Source organism: Penicillium lagena (genome assembly GCF_028827675.1).
Source record: "Penicillium lagena strain IBT 129212 chromosome Unknown utg000002l_segment0_segment0, whole genome shotgun sequence".
In the NCBI taxonomy this organism is placed as follows: Eukaryota; Fungi; Ascomycota; class Eurotiomycetes; order Eurotiales; family Aspergillaceae; genus Penicillium; species Penicillium lagena.
The window spans coordinates 2,862,393-2,880,699 of record NW_026623223.1 but is presented as its reverse complement, the minus strand read 5'-3'; the positions used below and the strand labels follow the sequence as shown (position 1 = coordinate 2,880,699).

The 18,307-nt window shown below is 51.1% G+C and overlaps 7 protein-coding genes across 7 annotated transcripts; 3 read left to right on the top strand and 4 right to left on the bottom strand.

The window, feature by feature from the left end:
- Positions 1 to 53: 53 nt before the first annotated feature.
- N7510_003942 (pantoate--beta-alanine ligase PAN6) lies at positions 54 to 1,203 on the bottom strand (the record flags this gene model as incomplete). The annotated part of the gene is made up of 2 exons (XM_056975868.1): positions 54 to 1,120; positions 1,176 to 1,203. 2 exons carry the CDS (start codon positions 1,201 to 1,203, stop codon positions 54 to 56), a joined length of 1,095 nt encoding a protein of 364 aa, XP_056835824.1.
- A 257-nt stretch (positions 1,204 to 1,460) lies between these two features.
- N7510_003941 (lysophospholipid acyltransferase family protein) lies at positions 1,461 to 4,056 on the top strand (the record flags this gene model as incomplete). The annotated part of the gene is made up of 3 exons (XM_056975867.1): positions 1,461 to 3,224; positions 3,277 to 3,588; positions 3,640 to 4,056. The coding sequence occupies 3 exons, from the start codon at positions 1,461 to 1,463 to the stop codon at positions 4,054 to 4,056; spliced, it is 2,493 nt and encodes an 830-aa protein (XP_056835823.1).
- A 275-nt stretch (positions 4,057 to 4,331) lies between these two features.
- Positions 4,332 to 5,937, bottom strand: N7510_003940 (arylsulfotransferase family protein; the record flags this gene model as incomplete). Its single annotated transcript, XM_056975866.1, has 2 exons — positions 4,332 to 5,012; positions 5,077 to 5,937. The coding sequence occupies 2 exons, from the start codon at positions 5,935 to 5,937 to the stop codon at positions 4,332 to 4,334; spliced, it is 1,542 nt and encodes a 513-aa protein (XP_056835822.1).
- A 1,905-nt stretch (positions 5,938 to 7,842) lies between these two features.
- N7510_003939 (uncharacterized protein) lies at positions 7,843 to 8,943 on the bottom strand (the record flags this gene model as incomplete). Its single annotated transcript, XM_056975865.1, has 1 exon — positions 7,843 to 8,943. The coding sequence occupies one exon, from the start codon at positions 8,941 to 8,943 to the stop codon at positions 7,843 to 7,845; it is 1,101 nt and encodes a 366-aa protein (XP_056835821.1).
- A 1,827-nt stretch (positions 8,944 to 10,770) lies between these two features.
- N7510_003938 (putative nucleoside diphosphatase (Ynd1)) lies at positions 10,771 to 13,105 on the top strand (the record flags this gene model as incomplete). Its single annotated transcript, XM_056975864.1, has 4 exons — positions 10,771 to 10,780; positions 10,847 to 10,881; positions 10,953 to 11,079; positions 11,142 to 13,105. 4 exons carry the CDS (start codon positions 10,771 to 10,773, stop codon positions 13,103 to 13,105), a joined length of 2,136 nt encoding a protein of 711 aa, XP_056835820.1.
- Positions 13,106 to 13,997: 892 nt separating this feature from the next.
- lea1 (U2 snRNP complex subunit LEA1) lies at positions 13,998 to 14,998 on the top strand (the record flags this gene model as incomplete). The annotated part of the gene is made up of 4 exons (XM_056975863.1): positions 13,998 to 14,076; positions 14,176 to 14,216; positions 14,293 to 14,553; positions 14,615 to 14,998. 4 exons carry the CDS (start codon positions 13,998 to 14,000, stop codon positions 14,996 to 14,998), a joined length of 765 nt encoding a protein of 254 aa, XP_056835819.1.
- Positions 14,999 to 15,499: 501 nt separating this feature from the next.
- On the bottom strand, positions 15,500 to 17,960 carry N7510_003936 (fungal specific transcription factor domain-containing protein; the record flags this gene model as incomplete). The annotated part of the gene is made up of 4 exons (XM_056975862.1): positions 15,500 to 16,703; positions 16,755 to 17,338; positions 17,392 to 17,678; positions 17,903 to 17,960. 4 exons carry the CDS (start codon positions 17,958 to 17,960, stop codon positions 15,500 to 15,502), a joined length of 2,133 nt encoding a protein of 710 aa, XP_056835818.1.
- Between the last annotated feature and the right edge of the window lie 347 nt (positions 17,961 to 18,307).

Below are 18,307 nucleotides of genomic sequence, written 5' to 3'. Positions count from 1 at the left end.
GATGCTTATTATATTTTACAGTCTATACATAATTATTTCAAAGTCCATGCCAATCATTCTCGGGGTGGCAAGATGAGGTTGTCGATCAGACGCACCGGCACCTTGCCATCCCCCAGTCCGCAATCTTCGCCCGGCTTGGACTCTTCCAAAGGCGCCATTTTGAAAGCACCACTCAGGACCGCTCCCTTGCTGGGATCAACGACTTCCAACTCATCTAGAGTCTCAGGGTCGGCCAAGGAGATATAATCCGCCTCAAAAAGCGCCCGCTCCGTGGGTGAAAGAGCTTGCTGTTCCGCAACAACTCGGTCTGTAATGGTCCTGGCCGCTCCCAAGATATCTGCGCGCGCGGTCTTGCCCGCCTTATAGGCTTCCTCTGCCGCACTCAGTGCCCGGTAAAGGGTGAGCCCGACCGACCGCCTCCGATCACCCAAGTAGACATTCCGCGAGCTCATCGCTAGCCCGTCTGCCGCGCGTGCAGTTGGAACTACTCGCACCTCGGTGCCCAAGAGAAAATCCTGAACCATTCGCTTGATAATGACGGTCTGCTGCACATCCTTCTGTCCGAAATAGACACGATCTGGAGTCATGGCGTTGAAAAGCTTCATGCAGACAGTTGCGACGCCGCGGAAGAAGACGGGACGAGAGGAGCCTTCTAGTTTCTTCGAGAGAGGCGTAATTGTAACAAAGGAGCCTTCGCCGTCGATTTCGGACGAGGGCGGCTGTGTAGGGTACATGATCTTGGAGGTTGGCGCGAAGATGGCTGTAATCCGCCCCCGGGCTTCTTGCTTCAAGCCCGCCAGTTCCTTATCGAGTACTTCCAATTTCTCCATGTCACTATCCCATGTGCGAGGATAGCTCGACAGATCTTCGGTGACCCCGAATTGGGTGGGATTGACATAGATGCTCACAAAGACATCTGTATTCTCGCGTGCTGCATGCCGGATCAAAGAGATATGGCCTTCATGCAGGGCGCCCATTGTGGGCACGAAGCCCACTGTGCGGTCCTTCTGCAGGAGTTGGCGGCGGAATTTGCGGATTGGGGGGACATCGCGGAAGACTGGGAAGGACGATGGTTGCCGAAGGGAGTGGGGGGCGTCTGCCAACAGGGACGAGGCCGCAGCTGTTGAACAGAACAAGTCAGTCGGGCATCTACAAGTGTGGTGGTCGAGGTATACTTGAGAAGGACCGGATCCAGCGAGACATTGGACGGCTCCGTGTTATGTGGGGAAAGAAGAGAGTGTGTGAGCTTGGACCGCGCAGATGATCGTCGTTGGGCGGGCGGAAACACGTGATCGTTGCTTCCCTCGGCAACTCTGAGAAGCCATTCGGTGTTTTTGTTGGGGAAACAGCTACCATTATTTATGGGTGGATCTTGTCTCTTATCCCATCCATAAGAATGGCCCACTGCTTTTACTCCAGACCCTGAAGCTCTCCCCATCTTTACACCACCGCCACTCACGATGCCGGATCCCAAGTCGGTCATCCCCGACGACCATTCGGCTCCCGACCTGGAGATTGTCGGCGACAAGGTTACGATTCACCCCTCCGGTTTTACAGGTGGCCCCGACCTGCAAGATGACCAGATTACCGAACGCAACCTGGTGCGCCATATGGCGCGCTTTCGTGCAAACCCCCTTGACTTCCTGCGCGAAGTGAGCCTGTATATGTCCGGCTCCGGCTGGCGTGCGTACGACGATATTATTGGACAACCTGTGTTCTATCCGGGGTTCTCCGACAGAATGAAGTCTTTAATTCTCGATAGCCCGCTGCTGAAGAACAAGGTCACCGAGTTGGCAAGCACTCGCCTCGCAGTGGAGGAGAAGGAAGGGTTATTAGCCATCCACGAGGGCAATACGCCCGAGGAGAAGCGCACTCGCCGCAAGAATGAAATTGAAGACAACCTCAAGCAGGTAGTGGACCGAATGATGGACAATATGATCTGCAAGATGGAAAGCAAGAGGTTCATTCGGGGCGCATACTACATGTGCACTCAGCTCTTGACCCGTGCCTACCACCAAGGGATCCATGTCTCCAGCGAGGAAGTTCTACGTCTGAGATCGGTCGCCGAAGCGGCTGCGCAGAAGAAACAATCGATTGTCTTCTTGCCCTGTCATAAGTCTCATGTCGACTACGTCTCTCTCCAGCTCGTCTGCTATCGGCTAGGCATTGGTTTGCCTGTGGTCGTGGCTGGTGATAATTTGAATATCCCGCTGTTAGGACCATTCCTGCAGCATGCAGGTGCTATGTGGATCCGCCGAAGCTTTGGGAACGATCCTCTTTACAACACGGTTGTGCAAGCTTATATCGACACGCTTCTGCAGCAAGGGTTCAACTTTGAATGCTTCATTGAAGGTGGCCGCTCCCGAACCGGCAAGCTTCTTTCCCCGAAATTCGGAATCCTCAGTTTCATTCTAGACAGTTTGTTATCGGGCCGAGTTGAGGATACGATTATCTGTCCTGTGAGCACTCAATATGATAAGGTCATTGAGACTGAGTATGCCGCCCTTGTTGGTCAACCTGTTGAACTGGATACTGACGAACATTGCAGATCGTACATCAGTGAACTCCTTGGACAGCCGAAGCAAAAGGAAAGTTTGTCCGATCTCCTCTCGTCATCCTCGGTCCTATCATTGAAGTTGGGCCGCGTTGATGTCCGTTTCCACGAGCCATGGAGTCTAAGAGAGTTCCTCACACAACAACTTACCCGGCTGGACATCCCAAGCACGAAAGTCACCCAGAAACTGTCTTATACTGACCGAGGTCGAATCTTGAGAACCCTGGGATATCGAGTGCTGTCAGAGATTAACGATGTGTCCGTGATGATGCCAACGGCTCTTGTAGGAACGGTTCTTCTGACGTTGCGCGGACGTGGAGTTGGTAAGGGCGAGTTGGTCCGACGGTTGGACTGGCTCTGTGATCGTGTGCGCGCCAAAGGTGGCAGAGTGGCCCACTTTTACCGCTCGCCAACGGAGATGGTGGTTGACCGCGCATTGGACGTGATGGGGCCGAAACTTGTAGGCGAGGTCGCTGGCCTGGTTGAACCCACCTACTATGCGGTCGACCGTTTCCAACTTTCCTTCTATCGCAATATGCTGATCCACCTCTTTATCACCGAGGCGTTGGTCTCTGCTGCCATGTACACAAAGATTAAGCAGGGTGGCGGGCCAGCTAACCAACGAATCACGTACGAAGCCCTGAGAAACCAGGTTTCTTTCCTTTCGCAGGTATGTACCCGCGCACAGGGAAACTTTGGACTGTAAACTAAGAACCTCACAGCTTTTCCGTGGCGAGTTCATCTTCCCGCCGGATGGTTTGGCCACCAATTTCGAGAATACCCTGCGCGTTCTTGAAAAGGATGATGTGATCAAGATCACCCGGGACAACTCTGGAACGCCAATTTACGTCGAGTTAAGCGATAAGGAACGATCCTGTGGACGCGAGAACTATGATTTCTACTGTTTCTTGATCTGGCCCTTTATAGAGGCTTCCTGGCTCGGTGCAGTCTCTCTCCTCGGACTCACGCCGCCGGTTGACGGACCAAATGACGTATGGATCGACATGAAGAAGGCCCAAGACAGTGCGCAGCATGTAAGTACTCGTTTTTGAACCGCTGTGGCTTTACTGACATTCCCTCTGCAGTTGGGCAAAACCCTCTACCACCAAGGAGACCTGTCATACTTCGAAGCAGTCAATAAGGAGACGCTCAAGAACTCCTACCAACGCTTTGAAGAGGAAGGCATTATTCTTGTCTCCAGGAACAAAGAATCGCGCGCAGGGCCTTCTTTGAGTCTTGCTCCCGAATGGACACCGGAGCGAGACCCTAACACTGGCAAAGTGCTAGATCGCGGGCGTCTGTGGGACTTTACGGAGCTGATCGCGCAGTCCCGTCGTGAGGGCAAAAACCGTCGAGATGGAGCGACGGTCTCCTCCCGTGTCCTGACCATGTCCGACCTCGTCGGGCGACAGCTCTTCACCGGCACCGCTCCTCCTGCTCCTGGCGATGTATCCTCACGACAGATGCGCCGCAAGGCGATTGCGACTGATTCCAAGCTATAACTGTGTTCGTTGGGTTATATAAAAAACCTATACACGATTTCCTCTGGGCGGTGTCTGTTTTTGAGTCTTTCTGTTAACGCGTTGCACGGGGGCAGTGATCGCCTGACGCTCACTCTGCCTATTCCTAATACCCTTTATGGTGTTTTCAAATGGCGCCAACTGTACATACATCTCCACTGCAACTTCAACAGCCTACAGAGCATTACAAACGAATAACTATATACACGTTTCATGGATTATATACCTACCTCTCAACTATTGTGGACAACACATGTTCAACATCCCTGTCCTACAGTGACAGACTCGGACCGTGTTCCATCACCCACACCACCCACAGCCTCAACAACTACAGACTGACCACTAGACAACCCATCAACCCAGATGGAGGTCTCGAATCCATTCCTCGGCGCAGAGTGCACGACCTTGGACCCCGAATAGACTTTCCACGATTGCACATCCGTCGCGCCATTCCAGCTCACATACACCGCAGCCTTTCCGCCCTGCCCCAACGGACACGCCACAGCATCTGGCTTGGTCGTCGGACGTCCAACCCAGGGGTAGCGGTAGGTGCGGTAAGTTTGCATGGTGTTGTCATAGCCAAAGCGCGCACGCATGACAATCGTGCCCTCGGCATCATACTCTTCGATCTTGGGCGTGGCGCCGTGGTCCTGCAGAACGTGTCCGTTGTCCAGATGCTGGTAGCTGCCCTGCGACTCGGCGTACACGGGCTGTGCAGCGTCCCACATCCGGCTCTTCAGCGATGCCACCTTTGAGCCTGTCAGATCTACGTCCAATACCATCCCCGTCGTCAAGGATGTGTGGCCTGTGAACTCGGTGTTGTCGTTGTTGTGCATGCTGATGATGACCCTCTCGGGGCTCTGCAACTCGAAGCGGGGGTCGTGCTGGTAGCAAAAGCTTGTGCCCAAGCCCAGCGTGAAGTCGCCGCCGGTTTCTCCCTGAGGGTGTTTGTTAAAAAAAAAAAAACAGCGCGTCAAACACAGGTCAAGATTATCGACTTACGTGGAGATGCCAGATGAAAGTGCCGTTGGGCGCAATGAGCATGATGCTGCACATGTAGCGCGACGAGACTAGGTAGTCGTCTCCGTACTTGTGGATGGAGTTCAGATGCGGATACCCGAACGGATCAGTCAGGCTATGTCCCTGTCCTGCCAGCGGAGCACGCACATCGCTGAGAGGCAGCTCGTCAACGTGCTCGTGGGCACTCCACCGGAAGAGAATCTTGTTGGTCTTGATATCAATCTCGTACACCAGACCATCTTGTATCCACCCGTCCTTGGGGCCGCCAATGGCGCCTAAGTCCGCGCGGGTGACGTTGACGGCTGTCACGAGAATAGTGCCGTCGTCGGTGAACTGGCTCTCGTGGAGATCGATGCACGAGTCGAACTGCATCGGCTCGAAGACGGTCACGAAGTTTTGGGACTTGCAGTCCAGGGTGACCCGGTGGATCTCGCGGTAGGAGGTGTCCAGTATGCTGATGGCGCCGAATCCGAAGCCATCGCCAGCGAACCCGGACCAGTATGCCATCACGGGCTCGCCGTCCAACATCTGTGGCTGTAGAGCGGAGTAGTTCCCCTCCGCACCTCGCCACACGAGCTGGCCATCGTCCGAGTACATGGCCGGATACCCCTTGTTACGGGAGATGTCCTCGGGTGTCAGAAACAAGTACCCGGGCTCGGTCTGGCCCATCTTGGTAACATTCATGAACGGCGCCTGGATCGACGAGCTCTTGAACGTCTGCAGTGGCCACAGCGAACTAGCCGCGGCCGGCGCTGCACCAAATTGCGCTGTGCCAACGCTGAAGCAGCTCGCGAATAGCGCAAGCGCCTGAGGCAAGCGGGCCAAAACTGACCGGCCCATCATGGTGAAAAAAATACAGAAAAAGTCAGCGTGGTCTTCTCTCTCCTGCGGAAGCCTGGGTTGGGCTCAATTTATGTATTTATTTTCCTCTTGTCGCCATCGAGTCATTGACTTTTCACTACTCCATTTTCGTGGGTGGAGGTGGACCGCTCCCCACATTCTGTATCTCCAGACTGAGGGCAAAGGAGTGTATCATTCCCTCGGCAATCATGATGCTCCCGATGTTCCGATGTGAGAAGCTTTCTCGACTAGCTCTTCAGTGGCGGAACTGGTCCGATCATAGTCTCCGCGGTCGGGTGTGGGTTTTCGGGGCATCCCTGGGAGTAGAAGGGGTAGAATCTGTCAGCGGTTGGTGTTCTCTAAATGAATACTCTTGTTTTCTAAGGCTTGTGTTTATCTAATCCTTTGTTCCTGATTCTCCGTGTAGCAGATTGCTCGTTTCCATGCTTGGCCTCGTTTAGTTGAAACGGTGTGGCTCTGTATACCATATCTTGCGAGCGAACCGGGTCAATATTTTGCAGAGTTATTCGCTTCTGCAGCCCAAAGCCCGAGTGGAGTGGATGATCTTCATTAATGACCTCGAAGCTGGATTGGGTCCATCGGCAAATCAGCAGCCCCTTCAAGCGACGAGCAATTAGTGGACATGATGTCACGCGCGACACCTCTAGTCGAAGGGGTAAACAGATCAATTGAGTTGGGAACAAGCACGGAATTTGAACCAGTACTGCGGAATTAAAGGCATTGCCCTGTTAATTTTCGCATGAAAGGTTAATTATTATTCAAAAGTATCGTTAGGTACCTTGCGGACAGCCTAATTATTATTGGGGAGGAAATACCTTCCCCTCAGAGGCCAGTGTGGAGAAGGATCCATGACCAGGCTCGTGTGGAGAAATCCGCTGTCGTCATAGTGCTCTATGGAGTCAATGCTCTGGCGCCTCTCATATATGCCAAATTTGAGAGCGCCCTTCTCGAGGATCTCGAGCTAAGGGCACCGAAGGCGCTGCAAATTATTTGACTTCGCCGGGCTGGATTCTCGCCATGGTTTGAAATATCCACTCCCGGAAAGTCTCGCGACTCCTTATAGGGTGTTTGCTGCGTAACTATCTCTGGTTAGAACTAGTCTATAATCTAGATAATTCGGCTGTTTTGTCGGCAGTTCGCAGTTCGGGATGCCTAGGCAATGGCAGAAATGACTGCGATCCAGCTCAGATAAATGAATGACAGGGCAGTAAACACCGACCTCCGAGCGTGGCGATAATTCGCCGCAGCTTATCAAGAGAGTTAGACAACCATCGATCAGTGCTCTGTCAAACGCTTGGGTGCTCATGGTCGAGGAATGTAGGGGCCCAGCCGGGCTCTCCACAAGGGGCAAATGCCATAAGGCACCATGTATGGCAATAGACCTTGACCCCTCAAAGTATAACGGCCTGAACAATATTCTTGTAGAGTTTCACTCCATTGGATTATTCCGCGCCGTTGCAATTTTGGAAATGCGGAAAACGACCGCTTGGGGTTGATCAACGATCGAGATGTGGCTTCAGTCGAAGCGATAAACTTTGGGCACCATGCTCGATCCGAGGAGACGATAGTTGTTACCTAATAAATATTATCGAACCAGGGTCCAAGGGTTATTGTTTCAACTTAAGGTCATTTGCTTCGTCGCAGAAAAGAGCCATGGATGTTCTTGAATGCGGCATCAATTAGGAATTCGTAGTCCACGTTTTCAGTCCAACTACGATAGTAGAGAACAATGTAAATCAGCTATCATCATTTTACCAATTTAACCAGAGTGAGCAAGTCACGATAGAGGCGGGTCAATTACTATCAAAATGACCAAGGTGAACTATAAATGCACGTCCATGTCTCCATGCTTTATTCCTGGTCACTTTTCTCTTCATAACCATCATCCTAATCACTTTCATCCCAATCCTCATCACTAGGGTCCTCACTCTGCTCATTACCACTCTCCTCAACAATCTCTCCTTCACTGGAATCTTGATCACTGGTCACGTATTGAGCCTCCCACAGTGCAATCGCTTCCTCGGCAGGGGTATCGAGAGATATATTGATTTTTTGCAAATCATAAACTGGGAGACTCTCCTCACCCAAGTTCCGCAGCGGAGGAGTCTGCCAATTTACCTGCAGTTTCGGGTTGGGTCCCCAACAAGTGTCTATGGCTTCTCGGCTCGGTCGCCAACTCACCGTCGCAACATAGTAGTCGATCTGGCCAGGCCGGACCTCGTCCCGAATCCAGCGCTGCTTTCCCAACACGGAAGAGCCTGTCCATCGAGAGACAGAGACGGTGGATTTGTTTGCAACCATCAGACAATCATCTGCTCGCTTGAAATACCATTTCTCTGCTGCCTCATTCGCAATATAGTCCACCTCTGCTTTACGGTGCTCAATGCTTTCGATCTCCATATTGAAGTTCCTCACGCTCGCCGGTAAGATCAAGTCTCGGTTCCATGCTCCGGCTATACGCAAAGGCTCATTATTTTCCCAGAACCAGGTATCGGTATATCGGATGGTGATAGTGACGGTCTTAGGGTTGAAATTATGCATTTTGAAAATTCCCTGGAAGCGAGATTGTTCAAGGCACCATAGTTGAGCGAAGATGCGAATACGTCCACCCTGCACTTCGCCATGCCGTTGATGAATCAGGTCAAGCCACTGCTGCATTTCCCCGGCTGTGATAACTCGGCTTTGTGAACGGTCGCGACTCGCCATGAAGAACGCATGTTCCGAGCAGAGGAAAGGCATGAACCATGCCTCCATGTAAATTCTTTTGCAAGTTCGAAGCAGTTCAGTCCATGTTCGGTGTCGAGTCTCGTACCCCGGCCGAGTGCAATAGCCCTCTTGGTCAATTGGCTGGGTGTTATCGGGGGCAGCTGTCAGGGCGTAGGCGAAGATATCATAGCGGATCTCTGCAGGGAGCGTTGAAAATAGAGGACACTGATTTTGCTCTTCGTATGAGACGAAGGTTGCCGGGGAGAGATTTGGCTCAGCCATTTTATCGTCGTAGCGGAGAACTCGTATTATTCTCTCTCTAAGAGATTCATGGTCAATATTTATATACACGTTGCTTGAGTCATGCACGTCTCCTCTTGAGGTAATGCTGCCTGGTCGGGGAGCCTGTCAGGACAAGAGGGGGCTGAATCTGGGCCACTATGTAATGCAGTGAGGCTGAAAGTCTCCTGTGGCCTGAGGTGTCACCGCTCACCGCTCACCATAATAATGATCGACCTTAATGAATGGATCGATGGATGGATGCCTTGTATACGAGTATGGTATATGAACAGGAGGGACGCGGGTAAAAAGAATGCTGGTGGAACCAAGACTGTGATGTTGGTTTTTGTTTTGATCTCTGGCTCTTCGCCGGGTCTCCAGACGGCTGTCAAATCCGGGGTTGGCAGACGCGAATATAGTTGGACAATGTCATATCGTTAGCTGTGTCTTCTTGGGTCATTATCATAAACCATATCTCGCTTATCAGAGTTGCCACGAACGGGGTCAACGAAAGATGTCGCCGCTCGCGACGAAGCAACTACGGTCCGGTGGTATCGACGGCATGAAATCTATGTACGCCAAAAGGTGGCGGAGGTGTGGGCCATCTCCGCGTACGCCTGGCGCCCTGCTCTACGAGTGCACGAGAAGGCGGAAATAGTTGGTCTCGATCGGACGCAGGTCGTGGATGAACAGATCGGGGATCATAGCGTACACAACAACCCCTGCAGTATGGTGGATGTAAAGATAAGAAGTAATGATATTAGACGAACTATTTGCCAAGAATTACGGGCTGACAAGCATTGGACCCCTTGCCCGACTTTTCCAACAATAATGCGGAGGGGGGCCAAAGGGCTGATTTCGGATTGAAGACTCTTGTTAGGGTTCGGGATGTCTCAGGTGGGTTGACTAAGTATAGACGTTCTAAAAGTGTCGTAGATATTCTTGTTGCAACCCAATCGTAGATCGCTTTCCGTCTCTCAGTTTGACCGTGGTTGATTCGCCAGGTTGCCTCGAGAATATAGTTACTTGCGACGCCAAGACATGAGCTGACGTACTCCCGACGATGGACTAGCCCGCTTAGTTCTCAGGCAGGGATGACGATTTCCCTCGCGAAGCTGCACGCCAACCGTGTCGGAGAATGTATGGAGATGACGAATGCGCGTGGGACAAAAACATTGTGACAGCCATGGAGGGCATTCCACAAAAATCATGTATAATGGATAACAAAATAGAAGGGAAAAAAAGGCAACAACAGACGAGCCTCGACCGTCATAGAGTGTGGGGGGGAAAGACGCCACCAATAATAATTTTCGGCCCGCAATTCCAGACCAGGGCACTATACATACGTCAAAATCGCAACGGCCATGTGGTGGAGGTTTCGCAATAAAAGCCTGTCGTACGCGGCAGAGATGAGCCGTGTACGTCCTGACGTGATGGATGGATGATTGTCCACGGATTGTGTGAGTGAAGAAGGATGTTACCAACACGAGGCCCTAAAAATACCCGTTCTTGGTCACGTACGGTTACACAGAACGCGCCTTTCCCGATGCAGCCCCTGACGCAATAATAACGGGGCGTCGCCTCCTCGTCCCATACGGTAACCCCAAGATGATCACTCCTTATCTGCCGCATTCTTCTCTTCTTCCTTCACTTCCCTTCCAACTGTCGTTCGTTTATCCTTCTCACGCCTCGCCCTTTTTGCCTCTTTCTTCCCTTTCGACTCTCTTCGACAACCCACCAGGGACCGATTGGCGTTCCCTCTGTCGTTCGCTGCCCGCAATCAAGTTCCACCGGGTCATGCTCATCAGGTAGTGCGCGAATCTAGTCCAAATGGGCAAATGTACGTATTGGGGAGCCTCTTGGCCATCAAAACGGACAGAATTGCTGACTTCTTCTCGCGTGATAGGGCGTTATGGCGTGGTCCTGGACGCAGGCTCGTCTGTATGTCGCCTTCCACATCAGCTCCTCGCCTCTTTGTCGCGTTGACCACCATCTAACCTTGAGTTGTGCAGGGGACTCGTGTACACGTATATCGCTGGTTACGGAACTCGGTGGCGCGCCTGCGCGCGGATCCCAACGAATTGAAGTCGCTGCCCGAGATCAAGACAAAAGAGCATTGGACCAAGAAGATTCATCCTGGTGAGTACTGGCTGAGGCGCACCGCCAACGCCGCTGTTGGGTAAGCTCTGACCTCAATCCAGGTGTCTCCTCGTTTGCCGATAGACCGGAATTGGTTGGGACGGAACATCTGGCCGATCTGCTCGACCATGCCAAGAGTATCATCCCCGAAAAGGACGCGAAGAACACCCCGATTTTTCTTCTGGCCACTGCAGGCATGCGACTGCTCGGTGATGTGGAGAGACAGATTCTGTTGGACCAGATCTGCTCATATGCTCGTGCGAACACGGACTTCTTGCTCCCGGACTGTGGCATCCATATCCAGGTGATTCCGGGTGTGACCGAAGGACTATACGGATGGATTGCAACGAACTATTTGTTGGGAAGTTTTGACTCGACCCAAAATCACGATCATGGAAAAGGCCACCATACCTACGGTTTTCTAGATATGGGTGGCGCGTCCGCTCAGATCGCCTTTGCCCCGAACGCCACAGAGTCGGAGAAGCACGCGGAGGATCTCAAGTTATTGCGTCTACGGAATATCGATGGGTCGGTCCAGGAACATCGCGTTTTTATCACTTCGTGGCTGGAATTTGGCGTCCACGAAGCCCGACGGCGCTACGTTGAAGCTTTGCAGGTTGAAAGCGGTGGCGTGGGTGTCACCGAACTCCCTGATCCTTGTCTGCCCCGGGGGTTGAGGACTACTCCTGACGGACAGGACGTATTGGTATCTGCAGGCGAGACATTGGTGGGCACAGGTCGATTCGACGAGTGCCTGCGCCGGACATTCCCCTTGCTAGACAAGGATGCTCCGTGCCCAGACCAACCTTGTCTTCTTCACGGTGTTCACACGCCGGCCATTGACTTTGATGTCAATCACTTTGTTGGGATTAGCGAGTTCTGGCACACCACCCATGAGATCTTTGAAATGGGTTACAAAGACAAGGCTTATGACTTCAACACTTATCAAGAGCGCGTTCAAACGTTCTGTTCGCAAGACTGGACTTCCATCGAAAACGGGCTTCAGGATCAAAAATGGGGCAAATCGGTTGACCGTCAAAAAGCTTACGAGGTCTGCTTCAAGGCTTCCTGGATCATCAACATGCTACATGATGGCATTGGAGTGCCTCGTGTTGGACTGGAGGATACATCTGGCACCCGTCACAACGGTACCAAGGAAGTGCTTGCGCACGGAAAGGAGAAGGGCTACCTGGATGCTTTCCAGGCGGTCAACAAGATCGACTCGACAGAAGTGAGCTGGACCTTGGGCAAAATCGTCTTGTATGCGTCATCTCAGGTGACTGCAGAAGTCGAGGATGCGCTCCCCGTCGGCTTCGGCAGCAATGTCCCGGGAGTTCCTGCGGATTTCCAGTATCCCAGTGTTCAACTTCTTCCGGATTCCGAGAGCTTCCACAGCGAGCATTGGCATGATGCTTTGTTCGATGGCGATTCACCGCGCAGAGTACCGGGATTCTTGCTGTTCTTGTTCATCATTTTGTTGGTTGGCTTCTTCCTGTGCGGGAGGGGCCGTCGCCTGCGGATCTATCACCGCGTTAACACCTTCTTCCGTTGCGGACGACCCTCTCATCCTAATTACCCCAAGAAGCGAAAGCCACTTGGCCTAAGGCTGCCTTTCCTCAACCGTGGCCCGTCGTACGAGCGTGTTCTCGAAGAGGGCGCTCAGCATTTCGACCTGAGCGTGACCGACTCTGATGGGAGCGATTTGGATGGCCGTCCCTCTGACGCTGAGTCAAACACCTTCCGGGCACCCAAACACACAACAAGCTGGGGCAGTAACCCTACTACACCAGGCTTGAAATACAGTTTGGATAACAGCTCATCGGGTACGATTGGGCTAGGGATTAGCGGTGGGACCCCCGGTATCGCCATAGATCGGGCAGGGTTGGTGGTCCGGACTGAGAGTCGCGACAACTTGGCGCCCATCGCACTTGGGCCCACTACGAACGGGCGTCGGTCGAGAGCAGGCAGTCCGACACGATCCCACCACCACAAATCACCGTCCATGTCGCCCTTGGCCGATGACTGATGCCCTGATGCACCGCCGAATTAATGTTTATTTGGGACGGCATCGCATTGTATTTGCATATCCTAGAGGAGTTCCGGTTTTGTTCTGTTTTCTGTTTTGAGCCGATCCAATTGTGGATGGGTGTTCTTGTTTCTTTTAATGCTGGGATGAAATGACCCGGGGCGTTCTATGCCGTGGGCAGCTTTAGCTTCCCTTGACTTCACTTCTTGGTACAATATTTTAACGTCTTGTGCTCTGGAGTACTTTTTTGTTTTCATTATCTTCGAGGTTTCTTCCCCCGGTACTCTCGATCTGATTCGGTTATTTACGTGTTATAATGGGAGTGGCCATCAGGCCTGAATGTGTCCAATGAATAGATTATGACTGTTCTGAGTGTCTCTACTTGTATACTTCGTGGGTAGGTCGTAAATACTGCGTTCTCGAGATCGAGTTGACTATCGGGAGTTGCAGGGCGCTAAATATATGGTCCAAGCTACTCTGCCGCCATGTGAGCTAGCCGAATTAGTTCCATAAGACCCCTAAGCAGACTTTGCAGTTGAAGCAAGATATTATCATCGGAGAAATGGTACACAAGAGGTGTGAAAACACTATGATTTTCCCGTTAGAAGCCACCCTCTACCTAGCTATTTGTTTCCTTCCGGTCGATCACCCCGACCTACTCTTCAAATGGTCACGTGCCATATCAATACCGCACCGCCCGGCAGAAACGGCGGAGTTTTGAGTCCTGCGATGCTGCAACGCCAGACACATCCAGTTTCCTCTCTCCGCCAGCTTCTCGGTTTGTCATGATCTAGAGCCCCGTTATCGCACTCGATATCTATGCTTTCGTTATAAGATCAGCCGCCGGCTCCAATTATTCCCTAAAGCACTTGACCGCAAACCCACCGCCGCGATGCGCTTGACCGTCGAGCTCATCCAGAACTCCCTCTCATACATCAACCCGCTCACAGACCGCGAGCTAGACCTTAGAGGTACGTATCAGAAATGGAGCCACAAGTCCTGAAAAGAACAGGTGCTACACTTTGAGAAAGAGCTTCATTGACAGCGGTTTTTTGCGTTTCGCGATGTAGGACACAAGATTCCCGCCATTGAGAATTTGGGTATTGCCAAGGTGAGTTCGCTCTGGTAGATATACAGGATGTTCGTTCAATTCGGGGGAGACATGGCTGACCATTCACTCCTCGCAGGAACAAGATGCGATTGATTTAACAGACAACGACCTCTCCTCCCTCGGGAATTTCCCTTTCTTCCCCCGCCTTCACACACTTCTACTTGCTCGAAACCGGATCAACCATATCCAGCCTTCTCTAGCAACGTCGGTGCCCAATTTGTCGACTTTGGTTCTGACCTCGAATAATTTGTCCGAGTTGGCGGATCTCGATCCCTTACAAAATCTGCAACGGCTGACGCATTTGGTTCTGATGGAAAACCCTGTCACACGGAAGGAGGTTGGTTTTGGCACTATTATTGCTATTCCTCCCAGGATCGGAGCTAACTCGATATGTCCAGAACTACCGCTACTGGGTGATATGGCGGGCGTCCACCGTCCGTTTCCTGGACTACCAGAAAGTCAAAGACGCAGAACGGGCCAAGGCTAAGGAGCTTTTTGGCACCGCTGAGGAACCATCTGCTCTGGCAGCTAAGATCATGGGTGTCAAGTCTCGCACTTTCGATGTCACAAATGTTGCGCCCGCTGATCGCGCCACGGGTGATAAGGCCATCCGCGTGAAATTGACGGACAAGGAGCGAAAGCATGTCGAGAAACTGATCCGTGAGGCCAAGAGCTTGCAAGAGATCACGCGGCTGGAAAAGGAGCTTAACGAGGGGCGGATACCTGGCGGGGCACTCGGCGCAAATGAAGATATGGATGGGGATGAGCGGATGCAGATGTGAGTTGTATTATCATCATGCTGTGGTCCTCTGGGCATATCCTATTGCCTAATTTTCCGTTTTTCGTCTGGGCTTGGCTTTCGTCATGGGGTTCTACGTGCGTATCATTTGAGGGCTTTCTTGTCTCCTTTTCATCTCTTACTCTGTGGTGTTCCTTCTTCTGAATGGGTTAAGTTTAAACGTCGGCATTGTGAACAAGAACACCATACTATTACTAAAAGCTCTCTCTTTCATTCATTGCTCAAGTTCCACAGCATGGTTGTGCTGGTTCCCAATGAATGAACAAGTGAAAGGAAACAGTATAAAACTTTTTTGACTAGTGAAAAATGGTAGGCATGACTTTTGCTGGCCATGATACATTTATAACTGCCACTATGAGAGCGACTAAATCCCAGAATATAACGAATTTGCTATAATTGGCAAGGAATCCCTCTTAACTCTCAAGTTTAATTATGACCGTGACGTGTGAACGTTCAATTAAACCGCTGTGCATTCTGCGATCATTCATTCCAGCGGACTCGTGAATCCCAGCAAATCAAGACCATCAAGTCCTGTCAAGCCCATCAAAAAAGTTTGATCATCGCTATGTAGTGCTGAAATAAAACCATTGTCTGCAGAACGGGCTTCATGAGAAAACGTCGTTTGCTGTGTGAAATCATCCGAGAATGGGACCGTCGACGGCATATCTACACCATGGAGTCCCCAGCCAGAGGGATTGACTGAAGGCTGTGGCAATGTCCATGTTCCTACTTGGGACGTTATTTCCCTGTTTGTTGTATGGCCTCCTCCCGATGCAGGGGCTGAATCCCCCTGCCGGGCATTCTCTTGCTGCGTGAGCCACTCGGCCCATTGGCTATATTCGGATGCCGTATCTAGTCCCCCAGTCACTTGAATGCTTTTCTGAAACGAAGAGCTGTGGTGTAGCTTGCTGGCAGCCTCATTCGCAATGGACTGCACGGCTTCAACAAACTTGACACCCATCTTGGCTGTCATGTTGCCCGTTGCCATTTTTCGAAGGCAGTCCAGTCCGAATGCTACCCTCGCGTGATATGTTGAGTCACGGTCCAATATCCCGGACACCAAGGTTATGATAGTCGCAATACTGCACCCTTGGAAATCTGTAAAGGAGAAACGAGTAATATTGCGAGTGTGTGCCAAGTTCTCAAATAACTGGAGAAGCTTTCTTGCTGCCTTTGTGCAGGACTGGGATAACTTGTCGATTGTTTCGTTAATGCGTGGAGGCTGTGGTTTGGGATAGAAATAGGAGTCGAGGTTAGTTCGAACAACAGTGACGAGAAACACCTTGCCCATAGAGATCCACGCATAGTAGTAGTTCAGGTAAAGATGGAACACTGCACGATATTTCGAGTCCCTAGGATCTATTTTCTCAAGTCTGAAGTCTTGTGGTAACGATCTTTTCCACTGTAGAAGGTCTGATTCGCAATTTTCATAGCGCTTAAGTCTTTCCGTGTCCTTCAAGGAATCACTGCTTTGCCTCATTAGCATGTACAATCTCACATGTGAAAGGCCGAAGTACGTTGGCTCTGCGATTTGATCAATAATCTTTACCAGATGGGTGAACGCCAGTTGAAACTGGAGATTATCGAACTTCTGAAGGCGATCTAGTGACGGATTTGGTAATGGAAGGCTTGCCGTGATCATATCAGCATTTATAGAACGGGGTCGGTTCAATTTAATCGTCGTGCATCTATTTAGAAATCAGATTTAAAGTCTTAAATTTAGAAATCTCAAAACAAACCTTTCGAGCGAGTAAATTGACCACCATAGGCGACGACGAACTTCCTTTTCACGTTCTTCAGTTGTTGGGTCATCTATGTCTTGATGAAGGTCGAAGGCTAGTGCCTTGCGCAAAGCCAAACCCATGTACACATAGGAAGACCCAATTGCACTTGCTGGCAACAGATACACGCTCAAAACCATGGGGGCCTGGATAGACCATAAGCATGGTTTGTCAATTATATCAGGAATCAAAGTTCTAGCATGGCAATAAAAGACCCGACCAAGGTCCACGTTTTCCCGGTGAAGATCAGTGACCAATCCCTCGGGTCTTTCAAGTGGTGTCCACTGGCTTCCTAATGCGAAGACTCCCATTGCGAGACAAACGAAGCTCGGGTCACACCTTAAAGCTGAGTTTGAGTCAGTGTACAGTTGATCAATTTCTCTCAGAAACTGGGACTGATCAAAATAGAAGAGCGCATCTGTGGCATGCTTGATGAAGACGGACAGTAAGAAGTTGGCCACAGGCCGTGGAGGGAAAGCCTCTACGACAAGACGAAGGCGAGCCAATTCTGATGGATGGAGCGCTTTTGGGCAAGTCATATGCTTTGATAAATGAGTCCACCGAGTCTTCAATTCGGAATAAGAGAGCAACTTACTGCCTGCATAGCCATCATGTCCTCTTCTTCTGGTGTAGTGTGCGAGTCGAGTGAAAATGCTTCTCGAAGACGACAAAAAATATTCGGCCACGGCACCCTTGTTGTTTGGTCCACAATAACGTGTTTGGCAAGCTTTTGCGACAGTGCCGATGCTGGAGAGAACACTTCTGGACTTTCGATGGATATGTTTTTCTCGGGTGCCTCTCTCACAGGGCCCTGGGTGGCGGATGTGCCATTCTCAGATTGTGCAGACAAAGGAGGTTCTTCATGAAATGACGGTGATCTTTCTCTGCTTATGTGTAAGAAATTGGGCCTTATTTATCTCACTGGGAAAATATACTTCTCAAATCTGCAGCTCAGGTCGTTTGCGGAACATCGCTGGCATCTGCCGGGGGTCAACTCCACACACTTGCTCTTGCGTGCCTTGCAGCGATCGCACCTAAAGTATACCGTTAGTCAATTCTTCTCTCTTTTATCTTGCAGCATGCGTACGCGCGAGGTGCCCTCTTACGATTCTCATTAGTGACGCGCCGGCGGCGCCTCCTCCGAATAGCAGCAGCCGAGTCCATCGCTGCGGCGGTGTGAAAAGGGACATTCCAAACGGCGTGCGGGGAAGAAGTTGGCCGTGATATTCTGTCGGGAATCTGTCCGAATAAACACCAGAGATAAGCCTGGGGGGAAGTGGGGAAAGGACTGAATCCTTTGCCGAGGAGAGTCGGCTATCCGCCTCCGCCAAAGGTATAACTTGATATTGTTGGATAGAAACAAGTGAACCTTTTCTGCAAATTTGGTATTCTGATTTGATCGACCTGTATGATAAACCGTCTCCTTGTACATGGATAATGTCCTCTATACGAAACATTAATTAAGAAAAAGAAAATTGGAGCTAGCAGTTGGTGAAAGGTCGCAAAATATA